The sequence below is a fragment of the Rhipicephalus microplus genome, chromosome 2 (genome assembly GCF_043290135.1).
Source record: "Rhipicephalus microplus isolate Deutch F79 chromosome 2, USDA_Rmic, whole genome shotgun sequence".
Taxonomy (NCBI): domain Eukaryota; kingdom Metazoa; phylum Arthropoda; class Arachnida; order Ixodida; family Ixodidae; genus Rhipicephalus; species Rhipicephalus microplus.
In genome coordinates this window covers 294,387,100-294,411,662 of record NC_134701.1, presented here as the reverse complement: position 1 = coordinate 294,411,662, position 24,563 = coordinate 294,387,100, and the positions used below count along the sequence as shown (strand labels likewise).

General features: G+C 41.7%; 1 protein-coding gene across 1 annotated transcript in view; it reads left to right on the top strand.

The window, feature by feature from the left end:
* Positions 1–20,839, top strand: part of Rep (Rab escort protein) — a 50,933-nt gene extending 30,094 nt beyond the window's left edge. The window contains exons 8-15 of the mRNA XM_037429481.2: positions 1,730–1,836; positions 4,868–4,984; positions 8,269–8,331; positions 8,395–8,452; positions 8,804–8,900; positions 16,037–16,129; positions 17,409–17,560; positions 20,559–20,839. Of these exons, the coding sequence (XP_037285378.1) occupies positions 1,730–1,836; positions 4,868–4,984; positions 8,269–8,331; positions 8,395–8,452; positions 8,804–8,900; positions 16,037–16,129; positions 17,409–17,560; positions 20,559–20,786 (915 nt within the window). The 3' untranslated portion in view covers positions 20,787–20,839. The remainder of the gene's footprint in view (positions 1–1,729; positions 1,837–4,867; positions 4,985–8,268; positions 8,332–8,394; positions 8,453–8,803; positions 8,901–16,036; positions 16,130–17,408; positions 17,561–20,558) is intronic.
* The last annotated feature ends 3,724 nt before the right edge of the window (positions 20,840–24,563 follow it).

Genomic DNA, 24,563 nt, shown 5'->3' with positions numbered 1-24,563 from the left:
CTGTCACATCAGGGAGACTTGCCTGCTCATTGCAGAGTGTACACGCGATTGCTTACATGCCTGATTTTAATGATCTCCTGCTACGAGATGCGAGGGGTAACCAAAAGGTATACATTGAACCTTTTTCAGAGGTAATTAAAAGTACGATTGCGCTGCGTTTTTATCTCTATAGTGTTTACGGTTTGTGAGTGCTTTGGTAATTATAATGGGATTGTCTCATGCACAGTGCTTTCATTTTGGTTTCCCTTTCGAGTCGTGTTGTTTCATTAAAATTTTGCTAGTTCCCAGCCTGTATGTTAACGAAATTTTTTCCTGTTGTGTATGCAGCCTTCAAAGCTAAGTTAGTCATTCTTTTATACGATGCCAACAGCTTACCGCCATAAATCTTGCAAAAAACACGTACATACACGAGCAACCATGGTAACGAAAAAAAAAGAAAGAAACTCAGTGCTACATGTTTGTGGAACAAATAAACACACATTCAACATAGCCACGTCTCGTGGTGGCTGGGTTCCCTGATGCTAACCTGACATGCGTGCGGTGAGTCCCGGCCGCGGTGCAGGGCTGGCATTTCGACAAATGCTAAATGACATCTGCACATGAAAGAACCTCGAGTGGTCAAAACATCTGTAGCAGCTCACTGTGTGCGCCATGCTTCGCATTCATATCGTGGCCATGGTACGTGAAAACCTCAAAAATATTATTACACTGTACATGACTTGAGATAAGCACGCCCCCCCCCTCCCTACAATCAACCCATGATATATATATATATATATATATATATATATATATATATATATATATATATATATATATATATATATATATATATATATATATATATATACATACATGCATACATACATACATACATACATACATACATACATATATTAATGAGATCTAACAGACAGTAATGCCAAGGAATGCACAGGGGAAGTTATTAGAACCAATGGAATGTAAATAATAAGAAAGAAGAAAGAAAAGTGAATGAAAAAATGACCAGCCGTGAGCAGGCTGCACCTCCCTAGATGGCACGACCTGTCCAGTTTAACCAAGCGAAAATTCAGCTCTTCAACAACTCGTGCGATTGCTCATGAGAACGTCCAGTGGTTCCTTTTTCCGTGAATCAAACAGAAACGAATAAGCAGCATTTTATTACATCTCTCAATGCACGGAAAGTTTTTATTTAGTGCAGCTAGCTGGATTATTGGAGGAAAATTCAGAGGGTAACTCTGACGTCATCAGGATCATTTTATGAATGTTCTACTTGTAATGCAGGTGTTCTCATGCATTTACATTAATTTCTCGGGTATATAGGGTACTGCTTTGTGTCAATAATATTGTCGTTTTAGACAATGTCATACATTGAGTTTTCACTCTTACCTAAATTGTTATTCGACTTAAGTGCCCCTTAAAAAATGACTCGAGGCTGGGTTTTGTCATAACAATAGCTACTGGAATGCACAGTACTTTGGTGGCCTGCCTAATTCGAACAGGCTGAAGAGTTCTTCGTATATTCTCTCTAGGAAAGAAAAACTATCTGCACTACGAGGGAATGCTTATTATTTAGTACGACGAAGCAAAAGTACTTTGATTCTTAGTTTTGATTTAGGAACCTTGGGTGTCTATAGTGAACAATATCTAACTAGCAAGAAGTTGACAAACACCTTCGAGTAGTGCTTGTTTGCAGTAGCTTATATAGTTTTATACTTTTATGTGACAGGCGTTGAAATCTGTTCAGAAGTTTCTGGAGTCACTGGGAAGATACGGCAACAGCCCATTTCTGGCTTCGTTGTATGGAAGTGGAGAATTGCCCCAGTGTTTCTGCAGGTAGGAGATTTTATGAAAGGTACATTTACTAACACTGTCAGGCATTGCTCGAGTCAAAATGGAAGTGTAAGCACAGTTGAACTGCATCGTAAAGACATGCCTTCGTTACATTTATTGTGAGCATACACACTAATATGGTAAAAGGGAAACATGTATAGTTGGTCAACGTAGGCGTACTTATAGTATTTGTAAAGTGCCTCTTTGTATGGTTCGTTTCATTCCTGTTCGCTCTATTTGCATACCTAATTTGTCTTATTTTAAATGCAATTACTGAGTGAATGCGTAGTGGCACTGTCACAGATTTTGTCAGGGACGCAAACAAAATGAACATTTTTCGAATACTCCAGTGTACCTTAGACAACCATAGTGTACAAATAAAATATAAGGTTTCATCGTAGAGGGCAAGCCAGTTTTGGAGATAGGTACTCCACATGTATCTCGGCCATCTGCTGCATCAGCTTATTAAATGAAAGAAATCTTAAGAGCTTATTCTTGAACACAATATTTGATTCAATTTCTCAGTAATATCAGCTTATCAAGATATGTGCTGCACACAACAAACCTCTTTGTGTGACATTCATAGAAACAGCACTAAACTGAGTACGGATACCAGCGGTTTTAGAAGCATTGTGTCATCACGGAGTACTTGAAACATAAATGTTAACCAGATGCGACAAACTTCTGCAGAGTCAACTCATGTATTTCCCTTTTTTATTCTGAACCCCGTTCTCAAAAGAAGTCAGTCTTTCACGTCCATGTAACTGAAGCATTGCGGTAGTTAATTTTAATGTAATGCATTTTCGACCGCGATCATTTGTGACTTTGAGCTGCAAACTGAAAAACTATACGTAAAATGTACGATTCTTGTAGTAACAAAAACAAAAAAAATTAGGAACAGATTGTGAAAGTAGTGCATAGCAATGCAGCGGGCAAGTGCATGCTGTTAGGATGGCACAGCTGAATAGGCTGGTGCCAGATTCTGTTGTAGTGTAGTGAGTAATATTATTACCACCTACATTGCAAAAAACTGTACTTACAGCTGCAGAGTGAAGTATTCTACTTACAGTATTATTATTGAATAAAAAGAAAAGCTATCTAGTCTGATACACGCATTCTGCTGGAAGGCGGGCACTAAACGTGTGTGCATTTGATGTGGCGCTTGAAAGAAATCAGTAAGTTGCTGCTTTTCACCCTTTTGTAGCACATCTCTAAGCAGTAGAATAATCATTGACATATTTTTTGAAAACTTGGTTGCATATATAATTTTTCCCCCCACATTTAACCCTTTAAAACTGCCAAGGTATGAATGAATGACATAATAATTTTGCGATATTTTCAGTCAATTTTGACTTGTCCAAAAGTGCATTGTGCGTGAATAAATGAAATTAGCACCTTCGAGAAGTTTTGTTGATCTGCCAGAATGAGGAGCAGAAAGCTGGTCAACTGATGGTGTTGTTGATCCCAGCGTGATTCGATCCTATTTGTGGTGAAAACTGCTCATGTGATCAAGAAGCTCGTCCATCGATGATGACTGGACATAACCTTACAGGGAAAGTGCCGCTTCCGGGGGACTTTCATGTTTGCCATATGTTTTTTTTACTCCCACTTCTTTTCAAAAATTTTTTTTTGACACCTTTTTTTTTAAAATAAACATTCATGTCATGTGGTCGTAAGAGGGTTTCAAGATTTTTTTGGAAGAAAACTGGCGTATGCCACAGAGAGGCGTCTTCGGAGCCCATTATGGAGCACACTGCCTCCATCAGAACATCTGAAGTTCCGGTTCACTTCTACGCACTATTCGGCCCCAAGCTCTTTCATCAAAATGTGATCATCCAAGTTAAGCAGCGTACTCTTAAATTTGTTTACACTATGTAGAAAAAAACTGCGTTCATTCCAAAAGGCAATTAAAAGTGTATGCGTAAGATCATGTACTTGGCATCGTCCCGAATAGGAAGAGTGTGTGAGTAAATCAGCCTTTTCGCGACTTGTTAGTAAACGAGAAATGTGGCTTTAGGCTGTGCACATTTGCATTGTTGTTAGGTGGATAATGGTGGTTTATCAGTTATTGTGTGGTTGCGGTCCCACTACAGAGAAATATGTGTACATATATTGATTAAAGCCTAACACTTTGGTACTCACTTTGGTACCAAGCACTTTGGTACATCCTAAGCCTAACACTTTGGTACTTATTAAATATATGCCTAACAATTAATATATATGCCAATTAAATATATGCCTAACAATAAGCCTAACACTTTGTTACATATTAAACATCTCCACGGTGCTAAAGCACTGTCTGCCATGTAGGTTTCCTGAATAAACTTATCAATACAGTCGAACCCCTGTGTAAGAGGCAAACTGGTATAAGAGGCACAAGTGTGCCTGCATTGAAATGGGTGTTGAAAAGAAAATGCATTCGTGGAACCCAGCTTTGAGAGACACCTCGTACAAAAGACAAGAATTCCTCCCCAGTGCATGTCTCTTATAAAGGAGTTCAACTTATTCTTGCATTTCATGTAGACCCGAATTAAAAAATGCATATTTGTATTCGAGAGCGCAGTACTATTAAAATTGGCTACGCAGGAGTATGGGCGTTTTCTTTGGTATCGAGATGAGCAAGAAGTAAATACTCAAGTTGTTCAGTCGTGCTACAGCAGTGCGTTGTAGGTTAAACACTAGTTAAACATCCACAAATAAAGCAACAAGAACCGTCATCAATAAGCTATAGTCATCGCATCTTGTTATTCGCCAACAATCAGCTCAATCGCCTGCCCTCACTACCCCGCCAACAATGCTTTTACCTATTGGTCGATCTCGTAGTTTATAGTCAAATGTTACTCAAGTGCGCCGACAATTGCAGCTTATCGAAGCAAAATAAAAACTCTGTGTTGCTTAGTTATTAAAAGTCATAGCTTATTATAATCTTCCGATGTTCTTTGGTCGAAGTTGTTTCAAGGATGTTTTATGTGCCACAAAGTATTGAGATTGTGGTCTTGTGCCATATTTGAGGGTGTGCCATTGTGTGTTGCAGGCTATGTGCAGTTTATGGAGGCATCTATCACCTGCAAAGGGGACCTGGTGCTCTTCTGCTGAATGAAGATGGTGCTTGCATAGGAATTGTGTCCAATGGCAGGCGCTTCAACTGCAGGTACAGGTGTTACGGCCATATAAAACATACCAACTGCAATGTACCAGCTACCAATATGTACCAACTGGCTCAGCTCTCTCTTATATTATTAAAACATTTAATTCTTTGGAAAGACCCCTGTAATGGTGAACACAGGCTAGGGCAGCAGTTAGTTAGGTGGTGTAATGCAATGAAAAACTTGGCAGGCATAACATGAAATGAACTTGTGAATCATTGGAAGATGCTTTTTTAAAAGAGGCTCTTGAGAGCATTATGAATCTTCTCACTTTTCTGTGAGCCGGGAAGACTGCTTGATCCTAACAATCAATCTGCTTCGCTCGAGTTAGCAAAACAATGCTATCTGTTTTCACATCTGTACTCTGGGACACGGTGTTTCATTTGGAGCACATTTGATGTGAATGGTTCCTGGTGTCGTCTGTTTCTTCTTTCGACCAACGGGGGTTGGGTTCTCCGAAATGTTTTATTATTTATTGCTTGTGTACACATATGCATGCAGGGTGGTTTCCCTTGGAAGGGACCTTAAGCTTCGCCTTACTTAGTGCCTATCCAAACACGTGGTGCATTATTTTTATTGTTTGATATTATTCGAGAAGTTTAAATTGTGAATTACTACAGTGTAATCTATAAAGCTGAAAGTGGCTTGTGTGCGTGAAGTTTTTGCATATGAATGCATTCTTTATCATGGGCAATCATGCGCATGAGATCTTTTCGATGTTGCAATGCACCCGCTACGTGGCCGTAAGGGAATAGGTGCAATAACGTGTGTGCTTTTTGTAGTGGGTGACCGGCTTCAAATCATGAAATCGTCATGATAAGCACTTGTTCTGACGCCCGATGGCAATGTACGCTTGTACGACGCATTATTACTGCGAAGTTATATGTTGCATTGTGAAGCTTGTATACAAAATGCTAGTGTTTGTAAAGCAGAAAAGTTACTTTCACTGCATTGTCAAGCAGAAAAAGTTATTTTCACTGATTTTTCAAGCAGACACGTGGTGTGGTAGAACACCTGCTTGCCGTGCAAATGACTCGGGTTCGATCCTCACTCGGACCTGGACTTTTTTATTTTATTTGCATCTTTCTTGTTTTTCAGTCACACAAGCAATTATTTTTCACGCACAACCAACGACGAATTTCTGTGAAACGAGCTATTTAACACTATTGCATTAAAAATTGTTGTGTAGCATTAGCGTGGTAGGAGAGTAAAAGAAATAATTACCTTACTCCAAACATTTGTTGTGAAAAATGACTTTCAGTATAGCAGATGGTGTTTATGTGACCAAATTGTGACTGTGGCATCCCCTAGCAGAAGAAAAGAAGTGAAAATGCTGACTTGTATTATCAAATGTCACAAAATTTAATCTTTTTTTGTTTGTAATAAAAATGAAATAAATATGAGCAATGCATATAAAGTGAAAATTTAAAAGTTGCAGGATTGTTTCAAATTATTATTTTGTTAGGCCTAAGGATGCTCAATATTTATTTATTTATTTATTTATTTATTTATTTATTTAGGTACCCTCAGGACCAGAGGCATTAGAGAGGGGAGTGGGTTACAATAGTTACAAACATAATATAAAACAGAGCAAAAAAAAAAAGGTATAAACACAACAAAACCAGGAAAATGCAATGTACTTCAGTGTTACACGTTATACAATGTTAGCTAAAGCAGTTTTAAAAAGTTGGTAGTCCGAAATTGTTGCCGTCAGTGCGGGTAGGTGGTTCCATTCCTGTGATGTATGCGGTATGAATGACTGGCAAAAGGAGTTAGTTGTGCAGGACGGCAAGCCGACTTTATGGACATGATTTATGCGAGCTGAAATGTACCGAGGAGGCAGAATGAGTTCGTTTCGTAGCTGGCTGTGATAGAAAAGCTTATGGAAAAGACAGAGGCGAAGGATTTTCCTACGAGATGATAAGGAAGGTAATCCGAGGCTGGATTTCATAGTGCTTATGCTGGCAGTCCGGTTGTAGTTAGAGAGTATAAAACGAACAGAGTTATTTTGAACCATTTCAAGTGAGTGTACTAGATTTTCTTGGTTAGGATCCCAAACTGATGCCGCATACTCCAGTTTGGAGCGGATAAGCGTCTTGTAGAGAGTTAGTTTTAGTGTTGAAGGAGCCTGTGAGAAATTTCGACGAACGTAGCCGAGCATGCGATTAGCGTTATTAATTACGTACGTGGTATGCACGGACCAAGTGAGGTCGGTAGTAATATGTATTCCGAGATATTTGTAAGTGCTGACAGATTCCAGTGGAGCATCGTTCAGATAGTAAGTGGGCAATATACGGTTAATTCTATATACGCGAAGGAACTTGCATTTGTTCGTGTTGAGTTCCATTACTCATGTTTTACACCACACAGAAATAGAGTTAAGATCGGATTGAACGGTTAATAGGTCATTGTCATTAGATATTTCACGAAAGAGGACGCAGTCATCGGCAAACAAGTGAATGTGAGAAGTAACAGATAAAGGTAAGTCGTTAATGTAAATAAGAAAGAGCAGGAGAGCCAGGACAGATCTTTGAGGGACTCCAGAAGAGACGTTCGTACAGGGAAAGCAGTCTAAAAAAGTAAGGCATAAAACTCTCACGTTGGGGTCAGCAAAGCCAATTTTATATGCAGTCATTCACCATCGTTTGCTGCAAACAAAGTGGATTTTTTCATAGAAAAGGGAAGTTCAGTTTGAACTGGGTGTCTGAAAAAGCCTCCACGGTTTATGTGCACTATATAAACCAAGAAAACTCTTTGGGTTAAGCGTACTGCGAATGGGCTTTTTGATACTACAGAGCCTGCTAGACTACAATGGTGAGCTAAGTTGCAGCAGCGACAGATGGTGTTGTGAACAAAACTACAAATGGGAAGGCCTTTGTCGTGGCAGCAAGTTCTTTTCCAAGCAGGTATAGTAAATTTGTATGACGAAGAGTCAAGGGTGCATGGTAATCTATAATTCTAACGTTAAAAGTTTCTTGGTTTCTTGTACAGGAAACAAGGTGCTTGTCTCCCCAATCAACAAAATTTCTTACTATAGCAGGTACATATTTATCAATTCTTTTTACTAATTTGCAGGTGTCATCCAAGAAATATAGTTCAGTATTTACAAAGAAAGCTGTGCTTTTGCAACATAATGTATATATATATATATATATTTTCACATTTCTGGGTTGTTAAGGCATCTCCTATGGGTACTTGCAGGTCTCGTGTTGTGGTGCTCGGTCAGTTGTTGCAAAAGTACTGCGTATGTACATATTTTAATACTGTGCCTTATTAATGTGATGTGCAGATGGGTTGTCATGGGAGCAAGCTATGCCCCACCTGAAATGGTTTCATCAAGGGACATCCAAAGGTATTGCTGCTATTGTGGCCTGTGTCGCACTGCATCTTTACACGCCTTCTCTATTGCTCGCAGAGTGTCAAGAGCCATCGTAATATCCGACGAGTCAATTCACCCAGCAGATAAAGAGCAGGTAAAGATGGTTACCCCAAAGCCATATTTTCATGTTGTCTAGTGGCAGAAATTATCATGAAGATTATTGAAAATTAGAACACCCATGTTTCTTAGGGAGTTCATGCAAACCTTGAACAATTCTAGGCCGCATCTTTTTTTAGCTCATCTGATGTAGCAAAACTTTCACATTTTACATGCTTAGAAAATTTTAAAATATTATATCTTAGTTCATATTGTGCTGATTTTAACAAGTAATTCCTATTTGACTTAAAAACACCCCTTGTTTCCTAAAAGTGACTTGCCAAACAATGTTTTTTAGAGGACTGGGTGCATGCTGCTAATCTAATATTTGCAACTGCTTGCCTTGCAGATCACTCTTCTCAGACTTGAGCCAAGTAAGCAGCTGGCACAATCTGTTCTGGTGCAAGAGCAGGGGCCCGGCATGATGGTCTGTCCACCTGGACTCTGTGAGTGCTCATTCAAACAGCAGCCTGAAAGCATCTCTCTAGATGTTCGTGTACCAGGAGAGAAATTCACCACCATAACTGAGTCAGTGAAGCTGATATGCTTTGTGGGCAGACACTTGTTCTTACCTTTTTTTTAGTAACTTAATTCAGTTGTATAGCAAAGATACACAGAAAAACTGCCACTGATGCACAATGGCTAAAGATTTGGTTGACTGCACTATCAGCGTCAAATGAAACCCAAACAGCAGCAAGCCTTTGCGATGGTATAGTGTGTGCCGTCCACTTATCACTACGGACAGGCACGCATATATGCGCCGAGCTGCCGAACATGATGTGCGCCTGTCAATGGTGGTAACTGGACGGCACGCACTACACTATCGCAAAGGCTTGCTGATGTTCGGGATTCATTTGACGCCGATAGTACATACAAACGAGAAACTTTACTACTGCTTGCTTTCGGGGCATTCATTTCATATTAAATGTTGATAATCAACTTAGCCTTGTTTATGTTTTTGTGAGACCTAAAAAATGTAAATATGGTTCAAAGAATGAATCAGCACGAACAATAAGGTATGATATAAAGGTGCACTGCTGTTTGTCCTTCCATTGTTTGTGCATTATGTGCAATACAAAGCAACCACTGTAATAACGTGGTCTTGGGTTTGTTAGTATGACACCTATTGTAAATTGTCTGCTAGACTTCTCTGTCGGGGGACAGATAAGCACCAACTGAGCTACTAGCACGGCGGCTGTCCACTTTGTCGGGTATATGTCTGAATTAAGCATGGGAGTACCAGCCATGACGGCAAATGTTTTTTTGCCTGTTTGGCGTCACGTGATCTCATTACGAGCTGGCAGCTGATCCTCGTATACTACCTGAAGGCACCAAGTCTGCCAAAACGACCCTCGCTATGAATGAAGGGGAGAAGTGTACACTTAAGGGCTAGTTTTCTTTGTTAGGCATGATAATAATGAGGTCAAACAGACAATCATGCCAAAGAAAGTATAGGGGATGTTATATGAGGCATCACCATCATCAGCCTGACTGGTCCCACTGCAGAGCACAGGCCTCTCCCATGATCCGCCAATTAACCCGGTCTTGCGCTTTCTGCTCCCACGTTATGAATCCCTACGAACTTTTTAACCTCGTTGGCCTACCTAACTTTCTGTCTCCACTTTGGGTGTTTGCCTTCTCTGGAAATCTAGTCAGTTACCTTTAATGACCAGCGGTTATCCTGCCTACGTGTTATATGAGGCAATTGCAGTGTAAATGTGAAGAAAAAAAGTGGGTGAAAAAATAACTTGCCATGGGCAGAAGCTGAACCTGTGACCTTCGAATAACACGTTATATGCTCTACCAACTGAGCTACCATGGCGGCTATATCCCCTTCCACTTTATTGGGTATATGTGTGAATTAAACGTGGGAGTGTCAGTCAGCGCCACTTGTCTTGCTTAAGTCTTGTTTAGGCGCTCGGTGAGGCCTTTCGTCTCTGGGTAATACGCTGTTTTATGGCGTTGGCTTGTCTGGCTGTATGCCAAAATCGCCTGGGTTATCTCAGCAGTAAATGCCGTACCTCTGTCGGTGATGAGGACCTCAGGGGTGCCGAGATGCAGGACGATGTTTTCGACGAAGAATTTGGCTACCTCTGATGCACGACCTTTGGCCAGGGCTTTTGTCTCGACGTAGCGAGTAAGGTAGCCAGTAGCTACGTCGATTCAATGGTTTCCGACAGCCGATATCGGGAACGGCCCAAGTAAGTCCATACTGATTTGCTGGAATGGTCGGCGAGGTGCTTCGATGGGCTGCAGAAGTCCTGCTGGCTTTGTTGGCAGTGTCTTGCGTCGCTGGCAGTCCCGGCATGACCTCATGTAATGAGCGACGTTGGCGGCAAGGCGTGGCCAATAGTATTATTTTTTTGTATTCTTGCGAGCGTGAGGGAAAAACCAAGGTGGCCACCCGCTGGGTCATCATGAAAAGGGAGAGGTACTGGGACTGATACTCGGCACCTCCACCAAGGTGTAACGGAGTCGTGATGCTGACAAAGGTTGAGATGACTTGTCTTAATCAAATGTGTTTTTATTTAATTGGCCGAACATGTCGCCACATAAAAGAAAAGTCACATTACAGCAAGACACTGGTACTGATAGCGGCGAGCAGAGCGTCGGCCGTCGATCAAATGACAAGCGGCGAAGCGTGTCGCCATTTACACATTCGCCATCGAACATTTTAGCATTATTTCTAGCGGTGACATAGGTTCCAGAATAATCTGAAAGGTTCACGAAGGGGGCGTAATCTTAACAAAACGATCTACTACAGTTTCGAAGCTTCTCTAACACTGTAGGCACGGCTTGCGCTGAACATAGTGTAACGGGGCGATAACAATACTTGAGGAAAGGAACATGGCAATACTACCTCAAGGCACCAAGTTTGCCAGAACGAGATTCTGAACGAAAGTCTCATTTGTCGTGTAACTTTTCAACACGCTGGGGGTGTATGGGAATACGATGGCTCTGTGCACCGAAGCAGTTTTCGTACTCTGTAATCAGAATGCGAAGTGAGTGGGCCATTTACTGATGTATGCCGAGATAGCACACACTTTAGTGCCAGCGACTGTGCCCTTATCGTCAAAGTTCCAAGTTGCTGCTCTCATGACGCAGCCTCCCCGCACGCTTCTTCGCTCAATGAGAGACAGGTGAGGCCTTTCCTCTGCTTGAGGGGCCATCAACAGCCAGCCCTGCACACTTGGCGATGTTATCACATTCAGCTTTCGTGCAATGAAGATAACCGGCTCATTTTATCTCTGACTCAGTCGTGTTCGTTACAAATGCTTGCATGCACATCTTTGAAAATTCCAACACTTTCACGGGACTGCCACAAGCCTTATGTAGCCAGTGTATGACAACATATGAAGTGTTGGATGCTGAAACTCTTACGAGTCTAAACATTTATTCAAATCGTGTGTTTGAAAATGCATTAACAAAGCCACTGCTACTCTTGCGTCGTAGCACATTCTGAAAGTCTGATCTGCCTCAATTAGAGTGCGGCGGAACATACCTCAAAACCAGAGGGGCACTGGGGGACGTTAAGGTTGTGGACGGGAGTTCACTAGCTTGAATTCCTCGATTTTTTATTTAATCTTTTTCAAGGATTTCACGTCCCATTACCTTTCAGCACAGACACCCAACAGCCAGGATTCATTGTTGTAACAGATAATGCTGCATGTGAACTTTGCTTTAAGCAGGTCCTTGCACCGTAGAAAACATAAAAGTTGATGACGCAGGAGCTTCTTATTATTGTAACTGATATATTATTAAAACTGCTATCATTATAAGAGGGTTCAACTTTGTGTGTGTGTGTGTGTGTCTCTCTCTCACTCTGAACCGAGAAATACGTTCCAAAACTAACCTGCACTGCACCCAAGCACACCCTTTGATGCTCAAAAGCTGCTCCACAACTCCCTTTTAACCGCTCTCAAGCAGCTCCAAAACAGCAGTATTCCTGCCCCCGAGCTGCTTTAAAAGATCCAGGCCCACTTCCGCCCCTATATTTGTCTCTCTTGTCTTCAAGCAACTGTTTGTTTCTTGAAAGCTGCTCTGTGTCTTTATGCTTGTTCTTGCTGTTGTTTTCTGGTGTAAACAAGTTTTAATCTATATAAGCTTGGCGTATTTCTTGGTAAATAAGCATTTGTCAGTAGCTCTTTATGTTGTCTTTCTCTGTTCTGTGCTTTTGCATTGCCTTTCCTAATAATGAATCACAACTAGCCCATGATCATTAAATAAATGACTGAATATAGGTAAACAACCGGACTTACTCTGTAACTGGCACAGACTTTTTTAAGCATGTTAATCATGTGGATTCTCCTTGAAAAAGTTTCAATCTGATGTTTTATGATTGCGAATGCAGTGAGCTCCCTTTAAGACGTACTCTGTCAAGACGAATTCTTGCTTAAGATGAACAACACAAGAGTGTTTGTTTGGTTTCCCATAGACTCGATGCAAAAAAAAAAAAAATATGCTTGAGATGAACCGCATAGCAGGCCTCTTCTGTGAAGAACAACTCTCACAGCGACCGACGACAGGTCTTTCTGTGCAATGAACATTTTAGTCTTGGTAGGGGCATTCAGGCAAACAAGAGAAGAGGACTTTCTCCCCAGATGCCCACGTATACAAGACTGTATATATGTATATATGCCATTTTTTTTTTTTTTGTTAAAGAACCCCAGGTGATCGAAATTTCCTGAGCCCTCCACCAAGGCATCTCTCATAATCATATGGTGGTTGTGGGATGTTACACCCCACAAATCAACCAATTCTTTATTTGTAACAATCAAGTGGAAAGGGTAACCATCACCAAGTAAGGGGGACAAGAACTACTTCCTTTATTTTCTATATTTCAAAAAAAAAAAAAAAAGAGAAGGAGAAATAAAAACCTTCCTAGCACAATGACTCGTAGCAAATCAAAGGCAAACTGCAACATGAGGGAGGAAGCGAGGTTAGTGGAAAAGAAATGTCAATGCATAAAGCTGGAATCTCCCTCACCCCTTAGCCTGTAGATAGAGAAAAGGCCAGCTTTATCAGCAAAGAAAGCAGGAAAGAATTGGCAGATCCCCACGTACCGTGGGAATCGATATGCGAAGCACGAGTGAGGAAGCTTGATATGTCACTTAAAAATTAGCACAACGTTACGAGGTGAATGTAAATTATGCCGTACATGATTTATATATCATGACTATCATGGTTGGACGTGTCATTTATCTTCGTCGTCTATTCGCATCACGTGATACCAAAATTCGTATATGCAGAGCTAGCGAAACGGCTGCGACCGCACTATGAGCCTAGTCTGTAGTCATGCTTCACATGGCCCGCATGTCATGATTATGATGTTTGGACGTGTCAGTCTACCTTTGCAGTCTATTTACCTTGTGTAACACCAAATTTGGCATATGTGGAGCTAGGGAAAAGGCCGCGAGCGCATCATGAGCGTGGCATGTAGTCATGTTTTCGCATTACAAGCATCTCATGAGGTCCGTTCGATTCGTCTGCACCACGTGAACCAGTTCGCAAGGTGCTGCACCTTGCCATTCGTTTCAGCGGTGCAGCACTGACGACCTCTGAACCCTGCCATTGGTTTCAAAAGGTGCAGAAGAGGTGCAGCACTGGTTCACGATTTTCCTGCCCCTCCTACGCTGACGGTGCTGGCTTGGTGAAGCTGCGCGTGCAGCTTAGCAGACGACGCAGCACTTAATCGTAGGCGCTGTAGCTGCCTCTACAAACGCGGCAAGTTTTGTGAAGATGTTTGCGCCTCATAAACTGTTCACATGTGCAATTCGTCATTGGTCAGTGTTAGCTGAACGATGTAAATTAAGCGAACAGAAGTAAGGCCTGCCCCGCTGAACTCACGCTGCACAATTTCTGAGCTTCACGTGCACAGCCGTGAACCCGTTCCGACTGGTGCAGGTGAATCAAACGGACCTATGATTATCATGTTTGCACTAGTCATATACCTTCGTCATCCATTCATGTCCCGTAAAGCGTAATTTGGTGTATGTGCAGCTAGCGAAACCACCGCGACCGCACCATGAGCGTGCCGTGTAGTCATGGCTTACATGACATGCATGTCATGATTTCTACATTAGGGTCTGTCACTTATTTTCATCATGCAGTCATCATACCATACTATTTTTGCAATATGTCATGTGAACAAAACCACCGCAAGAGCAGTAAGGCCATGAAATGTAAATCATGACATTCATGACACATATATCATGATCTTCATGCTATGACTAGTCACTTATTCTCGTCATACCGTCATGTTATTCCATACCAATTTTGGGACAGATAGACAGACAGACATGCTCAATGTCACTGAAGTTCGCTAAGAAATGCTTCGTATTTGAAGGCGTTTGTATTTTGGTATCCTCCTCGCGTTCTTCAGTTCTTCAACAGGAGTACAGCAGAGAACAGAAAAACATAAGAGCTTGGCTAGAGGAGAAAATTGAAAGGGATAGGGGACGAAAAAAAGCCAAATGAAAGTTAAAACGAGAACAAAGATAGTCTGTACATTATAATCACATGAAACGGAAAAACCACATATGTGGTATTAGCACTCCCATCACAGGAGTCAGATGCACTGTTATCGCCGTCACACAATGGTGCCCGAGCTCATGTTGTGGTCAGTCTGCCTTGTTTTGCATAGGACCTATGTGTGTCGTATCTGTTTGCAATAAAATGCAGCAAATTGTGGTGTGCCATTTTAACCATGAAAGTGCACGACAAAAGAAGATCATTCTTGCACACTAAATATAGCTGCGTTGTGTGCTTTTTTTGTGTTCTCAAGAGGCTTGTGATCGTGAGTAGCGTAAAGGTAGACCTTCAGCTGCATGTCATTCAGGAAAAGTTACTGCGGGCTGAAAATAAGAAAATAACGGAACCTCAAGAAAAAAAAAAAAGTGTACAGACTTTGATAAGCAACTTGGTGTGAATTGGCTTTGTCAAGGTATGCAATGAAGGCATATCCAAAAGTGACAGCAAAGCCAGTAAAACAGTCTCTGAGAAAATGAACAGCCAGAACAATAAATTTACCATTCTTTGATGAAAAATTGTGCTTGTCTCACACTTTTTATATTTTTTTAACTGTTGAAATAAGGTTGTGCTACAGTTTTATTATCAAAATGTGGTGAAAACCCGTGAAATTGAGTACTAGTCAGATTAGTCTAAATACTCTACTTGAAAGCACAGTGTTTATCAGGCTGAGCCAAAATGCTTTTCTTGTTCCTTTCCTCCCCATTGTAAGTGTACTCCATTCAGTGTTTTCAAGCAACATATTTGGGCATACTTGGCATGTTAGCATTTGGTTTTTGGGGCACTTCTGATATAACAAACTCCCGATAAGACGATCAAATGATAGTGGTTCCTTCAGGGAGTCTACTGTATATAAAAACAGGTTAGCAAACCCTGAAACACATAGTGCCTAGTGGCAACATCCTTGCATCACTTTACATGTGTAATAACCATGATCTGAAAGTTACATTGTCAGTGACTTCCCCCCTTTCACTAGCCTGGAGCTGAACCCCACACATTCAAAGTTCTGTGTGATGAAAATGATGGAAAGTTTTTTTTTTTTTTTTTTCTGCAGATGTTGTTCACTTGACCTGCCCCAGTGTTCAGGAAACTGCCGAACAAGATTTGGCGCCCACTGTCCAAATGCTTTTTGACACGTCACGTGAAGGTAAAGGTTGAAAACTTAATTTTCTTTGTCACTTTATATTTTGGCACAGCACTCAGTTCCACGTTACAGCCCTCCTTCTGGATCAAAAGCAATGGGGCTTGACATTGATGTAGGAATGGCGCAGTGTTAGTGTCTGCTTGTGGCAGTAAAATATGCCAGCAAGCGAGTATTGTGTACTTCTGGATTCAAAAGACAATGGGTGTAATGGGCCATATGTGCACTCTCAGAGTGAACACGCCGAAGAGTGCTGGCGCATAAGGGACTGCCCGTTGTGAGCTACAGTGATGTAGCATGCAGCTCTTGCTTTGTTGCTGCTTAGCAGCCCTTTATATGACGATCTTTCAAGTGTTTTAGATGCAGCCTTTTACTTACGTGCACTGTACTTAAAGGGGAACTCCGGTGCATTTACAACCACATTTAGATACATAACACTGTTTTTAAGTAGTATCAACAGTCCTGTAACAGCTAGGGTGATTTATTTTGCAAATAATTTTAAATAAGCAATAAAGTTTTTTGAACATTGAAGTTATTTAAATCAACCAGTCAATAAACTAAGAGTCAAAACCAAGACTGAAACATGTAGTGTGTGCGAAGGCATCATGAAAATCTGCTACGCGCTGCCACAGCTGGCCAGGTTGTAACATAGCACATGTGCTTCTTCCATCATACGGAAAGAAAGCTGGCGATTTCATCCAAAATTGAATTAGGCTGTACCAGGCCATCTGAACTTACTAATTGTAGAGTTCAGGAATGATTTCAGCTACTATGAAAGCAAGGCTTTTTGATTTCGACCAACCGGCGCGTAAGGCAGCTGACGTGCCTCGCATTGATCTCCTTGTTGCTCAATATTGTGCATGCTTACTGCAAGACCCGATGTTAGCAATAAGAACGCACTGTGCAGCTGACAAAACCTCGCATAGTATGTGCTCGTATAAGAAAGCATGTGCTGCATCCATCTGCTGGGCGAGGCGGGGTTGAAAGAGCAGGCACGTTACGTCACATACCAGCTTGGCCTGGGTTTGCGAACATGATTGTGGAATTGGCAACCAATTTTAAAATTCACTTTTTCTTAAAATGCTAAGCGAATTGAGGCTGTATAATTTGGCACATATCATTAGGGTACTGAAGAGAGCATATTTTTAAAGTTTTGTTGGTGGCTATATAAACATCACTTGAGTTCCTCTTTAGTCACACCACTTAGGGGTGCTCAAATGAAGGTAGGCAATGCTCTGGACAGCCTGTATGCATGTGGTGTGCAAACTTTGTTCTGGTTGCGCAGGTGAAGACAAGTCTAAGCCAAAAGCATTGTACATACTGTACTTCAATGTTGAAGATACAACACAGGCACCTTTGAATGAAAATTGTCCACCCGGGCTCATACTCGTCTCATCTCCGGGCCCTTACTTGGACTACGAACACCCAGTCATTGAGGTGGGCACCGTTTTTTATAAGCCAGCGTAGTTGTTGTGTGTCAGGCAGGGAGCGCAACGGCACTGGACCGAGCCTAGGCGAGACTGACATAGGCTGGCATGAGACGGGTCACATGACTTACATGGTGGAGGCCCAGTGGTATGTACAAGAACCTTACTGCACTGGTGTGCTTACAGGGCATTAGGGGTCGCACAGTACAGCAGTAGTCAATCGAAAGCATATGTGTGGTGCCTGAGCGGCAAACTGAACTCCAACCATGATGCTGCAAACTACACCGTGCGCACAACTGCTTGCATTTCATTTTGCACTGATAGTATGTGCAACAAGTTTTAACATGCAGTGCCAGTTCAAGTTTATTCTTTCTCAAGGTATTGCAAAAGGGAAGAAAGTATACAGAAAGAGGTCCCACAGTAAAGAACTGTAACAGGACCCCTTGTTATCAACCACAGACCAAAATTAAATATGCAAACAGAAATATATACGAAACTTACATATTGCTTGAAATGATAAGGACGAGCGTGGTAGCACAAGATTTTATTGCATAACACGACTGAGAAAAAAAAATACACTGAAAGGATAGCGATTACAAATAACAAATGAAAAGACAAATAAAAAAGTTAAACTTCACTGAAAATAAAGAATCAGTAGTATTTGCAAAGAAACCAAATAAGCTTTTAATAATCATTGATATGATGACTGTGAAGATCAAGATTTTAAAAGAACAGGTAGATCATTCCATAGTTTGACGTTTGCAAAACTGACAGTTAGTTTTCCGTAGTTGCTTTGTGATTTCGGAAGTAAAATGTTATTTTTTGAAGAACACCTATTATTATTTGGATTAGCAAGGCTGTTTTGACCATTGACATAATGTAATTGCCGATTCTTGAGCATGCGATAAATGACAATGCTGTGATTGTAAGAGATAAGCTTATTTAATGTGAGCAGATTCAACTCGGTGAAAATGGAGGTAACATGAGCGTTGTAAGGATCTGAAGTGATAACGCAAATAGCATTATTTTGGATGTGTTGCAAAGGGGCTACATGACAGTGATATGCAAGGCCCCGTGATGCTATACAATAATTTACATGACTGAAGATAAAGGCATAGTATAATGTCAAAAGAGTGTGCCTTTGAAATTAGTATCTCGTCTTTAAGAGGACCCTGATGCCATATGCGGTTTTCTTGTTTACTGAATGTTAAATTTCAAAAATAAATCAAGTTGAATACCTAAAAATGAACATTCATTAAGTGCTGGTATGGGGTGAGTCCTGGCTATGTCAGCAATGATGCACTTGTCAGTGAACTAACTGATCAATTTCATTTTGTCAGCAAACGTTTTGTATACAAATGTGCGCATGACTACAATGGTGGGCCAAGTGTGAATTTGCGTCCAACTCAAGTCGGCAAGCCAAGCTTTGTGAACAAGTTCTAAAATTTGTCCTACTTCACTTCCCAAGTGCCATAGACTCTTATTAGCTCTCTTGGCAAGTCATACATGCTTTCAGGCAAGAAGTATCAATGCAATCTAACCCACTGAGTTACACTATCAACTTTGAGGCATTATATCCTCACCACAGTGGTTGTGGTTATTATGAAATGTGCATTAAATACAAACATTTGTTGACTTCCTGTATTTTTGGCAGCCTTCTATAGAACTAACGCTAGAATAAAATACAGCTAGTAATAGAGGCCTGCTATGAGAGTGAACTATAATTAAAATGCTGCTGTTCTAGCGAGAGGCTATCAGACATCAAAAAGCCAGAGTCTCCAGATTGCATCACCAGAGTGCCATTTGTAGCACCGCCATTGGTAGTGCACGAATTGAATGGTTGGGTTCAACATCACAAGTCAGCATAATTCCTTTGAAAAGGAAGTGCAGGGAAACACTGTGCTCAAAAACTTTACAGTTGAAGCGGTTATGAGATCACAACAAGGGCTGTTTCTGGTGCTGTACTTAGTTGTCTGCCGTCGGGCTGCCCATAACCAGTTTCGCACAAAATACAAAGAAAAAGATATCCAGGGTGGAACAGGGTTCGAATCCGGGTCTTCTCCGTGGCAGCCCAGTGTTCTACCACAGAGCCACTCCTGTGCTTGAAACTCTGCTACTAACTTACCCTAGCAGGCTTTATGTAGGTTAAGGAATTGTGTTAATGTGTGTAACAGAGCGTTTCAGAAGAGTACAGAAAACTAGCGTTATGCTATTGGGCGTGAGGACATACCGTGGCGCCACCATGCTGAGGCATACCTGTGACGCGCGTCGTTGGATTGCGCTGCCACCCTCCCGTGCGCAGCCCGCAGTCACGTCTAGTTTTTTAATAATTAAGGTAGTGAGACATCTTGGGATGCAATCGGAGCATGCACAGGAGAGGCTCTTGTGCCAGCCTACCAACAATGAGGCGTTGTGCGTTCACATTACAAAATTAGACTTGAGGAGCAGCGAGGCATTATCCCATTTCTGGCAGTTGAAGGCTACCATTCATTGCCAGATGGCGACCATGTATGGCTAAGACGGAGTGGGGTGTCCGACAAGTCTTTGTGAAAACAGAGTACCCGACCGCCCAAGTTTAATTGATGACCGGTGAACACGCAAACGTGGACGATGTAGTGAGAAGTGATCTGTCTGTCACATTTTGGATTTTGGCATTGAACCCCCCCCCCCCTCCCCTCAAAAAAAAAAAAGAATAGTGTGAGCATTTATACTTAGACAATGAACTCAGAAACAATGTAAAAGACTGGGTTTTGCCGTGGCCACAACAAGTCTGGGTAAAAAAAAAAAAAAACTTCACCTCTTTATTAGAGTCACTTAGGCTCAGGCCTATACTTTGAACAAAGTATTCATTTACACTCACAATTTCATTTTGTACCTTTTCGTTTGAACACCCCTTGTATTTATTACATATTCCCCGATTTTCTTTTTTTAATGTTTTCCAATGTGCAGTCACTAAACCTTTGACAGGGGTCATTCCAGTGGTCTAAAGACAGTGTTGTTGCTTGCAGGCAAGGGAAGTTTTCCATAGGATGTATCCCACTGAAGAGTTCCTGCCACGGGCACCTGATCCAGAGGAGATTCTCCTTGAGCATGAAAACAATCCTGGGGATCATGGGCCTCTTAAAGAGGACTCCGAGAAGGACCCACCCAACTGTGGCAAAGGCGACGATGCCCCAAATAGTGCTCTGCCTGCTGCCATATCCAACCCTGGTGCCACTTTGTCTGGAGATTCATGAGTGCTTTCATCTTTGTTTCTTTTTTTGTAAATAAATATATGCTGCTAAGTTTATTTGAATTGTCTTTATATTGTCACGGGGGTGAAAGTATGAATGAAAGAAATATATTTAGAAAATATACCTGGAGTCAGAGGTAGCTGCAGCCAAAATGGCGGTACAGCAACAACATTACAAATGTGATCACATTCGTCGTCTGCACTGGATGCTCTCTTGTTCCCAATGTCGTGTAACGTATAACTCCGGCTGCTGGTAGTGCCATCTCGGCGCCTAAAAGGAAGTAGGATCACATGCAGAGATGTATGGTTTGAGACGGGATATGTGGACGACGTCAGTGGCGAGCAAAGTGGAACACGTAAATAATTTGGCAGACAAACCAGGTTTTAACAAAAGGCAGTCAATTTATACTATTATATATTACATTTCGTATTGTTACGTAAGAAAAGAGACGACATATCGACGAGGCTGTGGATGAAATATATTTCAAACCAGCAGCAGCAGCGTGACCGGTTCACCAGACACTGAGGGAGACCACTCTTCGTCCGGCACACATGCGCATCGTCCCACAAAATGTCAGCATGCATGTAGAAATATATTACATTAAACCATCACAGAACGTGAGTGACTAGGAAGAGTATTTTTTTTTTTGTTGTTGTATAGCCTATTCCGCACAAATCTTCGAAGGTAAGACTTTCTGTAAAGTTGCAGTGCCATTCCACAATTTCCTTGACAATCTTTTCAACTCTCATTGCTATGTAGCAGATCTTGTTGTTTTATGCACTTGTATCTATAGGTGCGTCTACAAAAACTTTTTTTTTTTTTCAAAATTCAACATCGCACTTCTAAAAAATGAAAATCAGTAGTCATAATAATGAAATTACAAAAGTTAGCATCGTTCTGTGTCAGAGTAGCCTAGTCCATCTGTCATGGTTTCTTGACAGCTGTAGTAGCCCCTAATTTGGTACATACCTTTTGGATGAGCCAAGAAAGTCGGGCTTTTTAGGGCTGCTTTCAGAAACTGCTGTGAGAATAATGAATAACTGCACAAAAAGCATAGCAGGGGAAACGCAATGGTTAATTGAATTTCTTCCCGTTGATTTGTAATTAAGTTCTTTGATTATCAGACACTTGATTCCACTGCAACAAAATTCTCTAAATCTGCAGGAAGGCATACCACCCCTCTCTTGTTGTAGCGTCTGCTTCTTCCTGTATTTACTACAACTGACACCACCACGAACTTTTGTTAAGAGGGGCTAGCATTCAGGGACACTGCTAGTGCATGCATGCTCTTTCTCAGAGCTCCCATGGTGAAGCGGGTGATGTGACTGGCACTGAAAAACGTCAATATACTGTATTTACATGAATGTAAGCCGATCCCCCAAAAGTCCGAATCCTAAGAAAAAAAAAAAAAAAACTTGCATTGAATGTAGGCCGAGCAGCAAAGGCAGCGTTCACAAAAAGAAAACACTTATTGAACATGAAGATGAATCAAAGCAGTTGATTCATGATGCAAATAACTCGAGAAACATACTGCCCCAAGTCCTGTTGAATGTGTTTCTTTGTCACTGTTGCTTTTGCGCTGCTTCTAGTTGCATCATAAAGATGCCACGCTCATTACGAGTTGTCGCCGCTGCTTCCCTCATCAGTGAGTTCTTTGTCTCTGTCTTCAAACAGTGCGCAATCCTCGGTGTCATCAAGTGCATTGGGTGTGCCGCACTTCTTAAAAGAGCACACAATCAAAGATCTCGGTTTTTCGTCCCACGTTGCAGCCTCTCCAGCGATGCTCCACTCCAAAGTCCCGCCCAGCTTGAATGTTGGACGATGACTCTGCGGCTAGAACAACGTTTCTTTTATAAGCGGCGCCATAATGACACTGCCTGTTTGATGCCATTGAGTTACGCTGCACACAGACCACTCGAAGCGCGACCCGACATGACAAATGTCCGCCTCAACTAGAGTGTACTATACGTTGTTTTAGAAGTTCCTTTCAGCACTGTGGAAGCTACAGGACTCCTCAGCTAATAGGAAGGGAAATTATACCCTCCACATGTATTCATCCGTGTCATCGTCTGCTCACGGTCTTCACGACGTCTGCTCGCCAAGTAGTCTATACACGCTCACTGCAGACAATATAGCTGGTTTATTAACTTAAAGATGCAGTAAAACTGCGACACAAGCAACCACACCAGGAACTTGAAGCGTGGATTTCTCACTCTGCTGAAGACCAGTAGACATTCATGCCGGCGGATTACTTCACTTTGTGGCTGTTTCTCTCAGACGCTGTTCGTGGCTCTTGTATGACTGCTTCTTGGTCGACGCGTTCCTTCGCACAATATATTTTGCTAACAACGACAAAAAATACCTTATTCTTTATCCTCAAAGTAAGATGAAACAAATTCACGGCTGATTTCACCATTTATTTGTTCTCGCCGCAGTGGGCAGGTAGCGAGAGCAAGTTCAGATCGAAGCGGGCGGTCGCTTCAACATGGGGTGGTGCTATATTGGTTTGTAAACGCAGCGGTAGTAATAGAAACAAATAATTTAATGCGTACAAAAGAAATGTGAAAAATGAATGCATTACGTATTGATGTGATGCCAATATTAGTCAACCTTGTCAATTTCAAAGCACTTACCATACCTGGGACTATGTTTTTGTGCGCAAGCGTGTGGCTTTCTTACACCCCGTAGCTTTGGTATCGCTGAACCAAAGTGGTGAAACAGAGTACAAAAAGAACTGTTGAGTAGTGTGACCGCGCCTTGCCACCTGGTGCCTTCGGCGTTGTCCGTAGTGGCGGCACTGCAGTTCATTAGTACTGAAAGCGCAGCGCTCCATGTGCAAGAACTGCTACGTGCTTCTGCTCTCCCGGTGCACTTTTTTTTATGCACCTTTCTTTGTGTCTGCCCATCATTCATGTCTAGCACATAGCTGTCAGAACCCCTGAGGAATGGCGTCGCCAAAGCCCATGTGGGAGATTGAAAATAATTAATTTTCTTGAGGTTAGACCGTTAAAATGGTTATTATAGGTATGAAAACTATGAGAAAAAAAATACTTGATTGGCACAGTGAGGCTCTACAGTCTATCCGCATGGGCTGGTGGGGAATGCAACATGCGTCGCCGCGCTTATTGTCGTCTGCTCGAGTCATCCACAAAAGAAACCTGTTTGCAAGCAGTAGGGTGGCTAGAGAGCAAAGAGGTGTGTGCACTGATGATAATGATGATCGTTTAAAGTTTTATGTACGAAAACCACGACATTAATACAAGGGACGTCATAGGGTTCTGGATCTGGAAATTTTCACCATGTGGTGTTCACCTAAATCTGAGAGGTACACGTGCTCCGCTCCTCGTACGTTGAGGAAGTGCACTCGGCCAGGAAGAGAAACGAGCCTATTTACGGAGCGTAGCAAACCGATTGAAGAACTAAATGAGTGATGACCTATCATAAAACGCCGAAACGAGAGATAACTTCTCTTGTATCATCAAACGCATGTAACTCCGCCATTAAGTCACCTTTTCAAAGCATTTTCACGGCCATCAGCTAATTTGTAAATCTGAATTTCTGGGTACGGTTTAGAGGCTCTTAGAAACCACTTACGAAACTGTTAAATGCTCAGGAATGCAATCAGTTGTCAAGGAATTTCAGTAGATGTAATTTTTGCTTGCGAAGACCCCTAAAGTTGTATGCTCTCTTTTGGTGATTATTCCAGAGCAAGGTATCTGGCGATATATCTCCTGTTATGTTTCAGCAAGATAAGCTTAGTTGTCTTCAAGAATGAAGGCC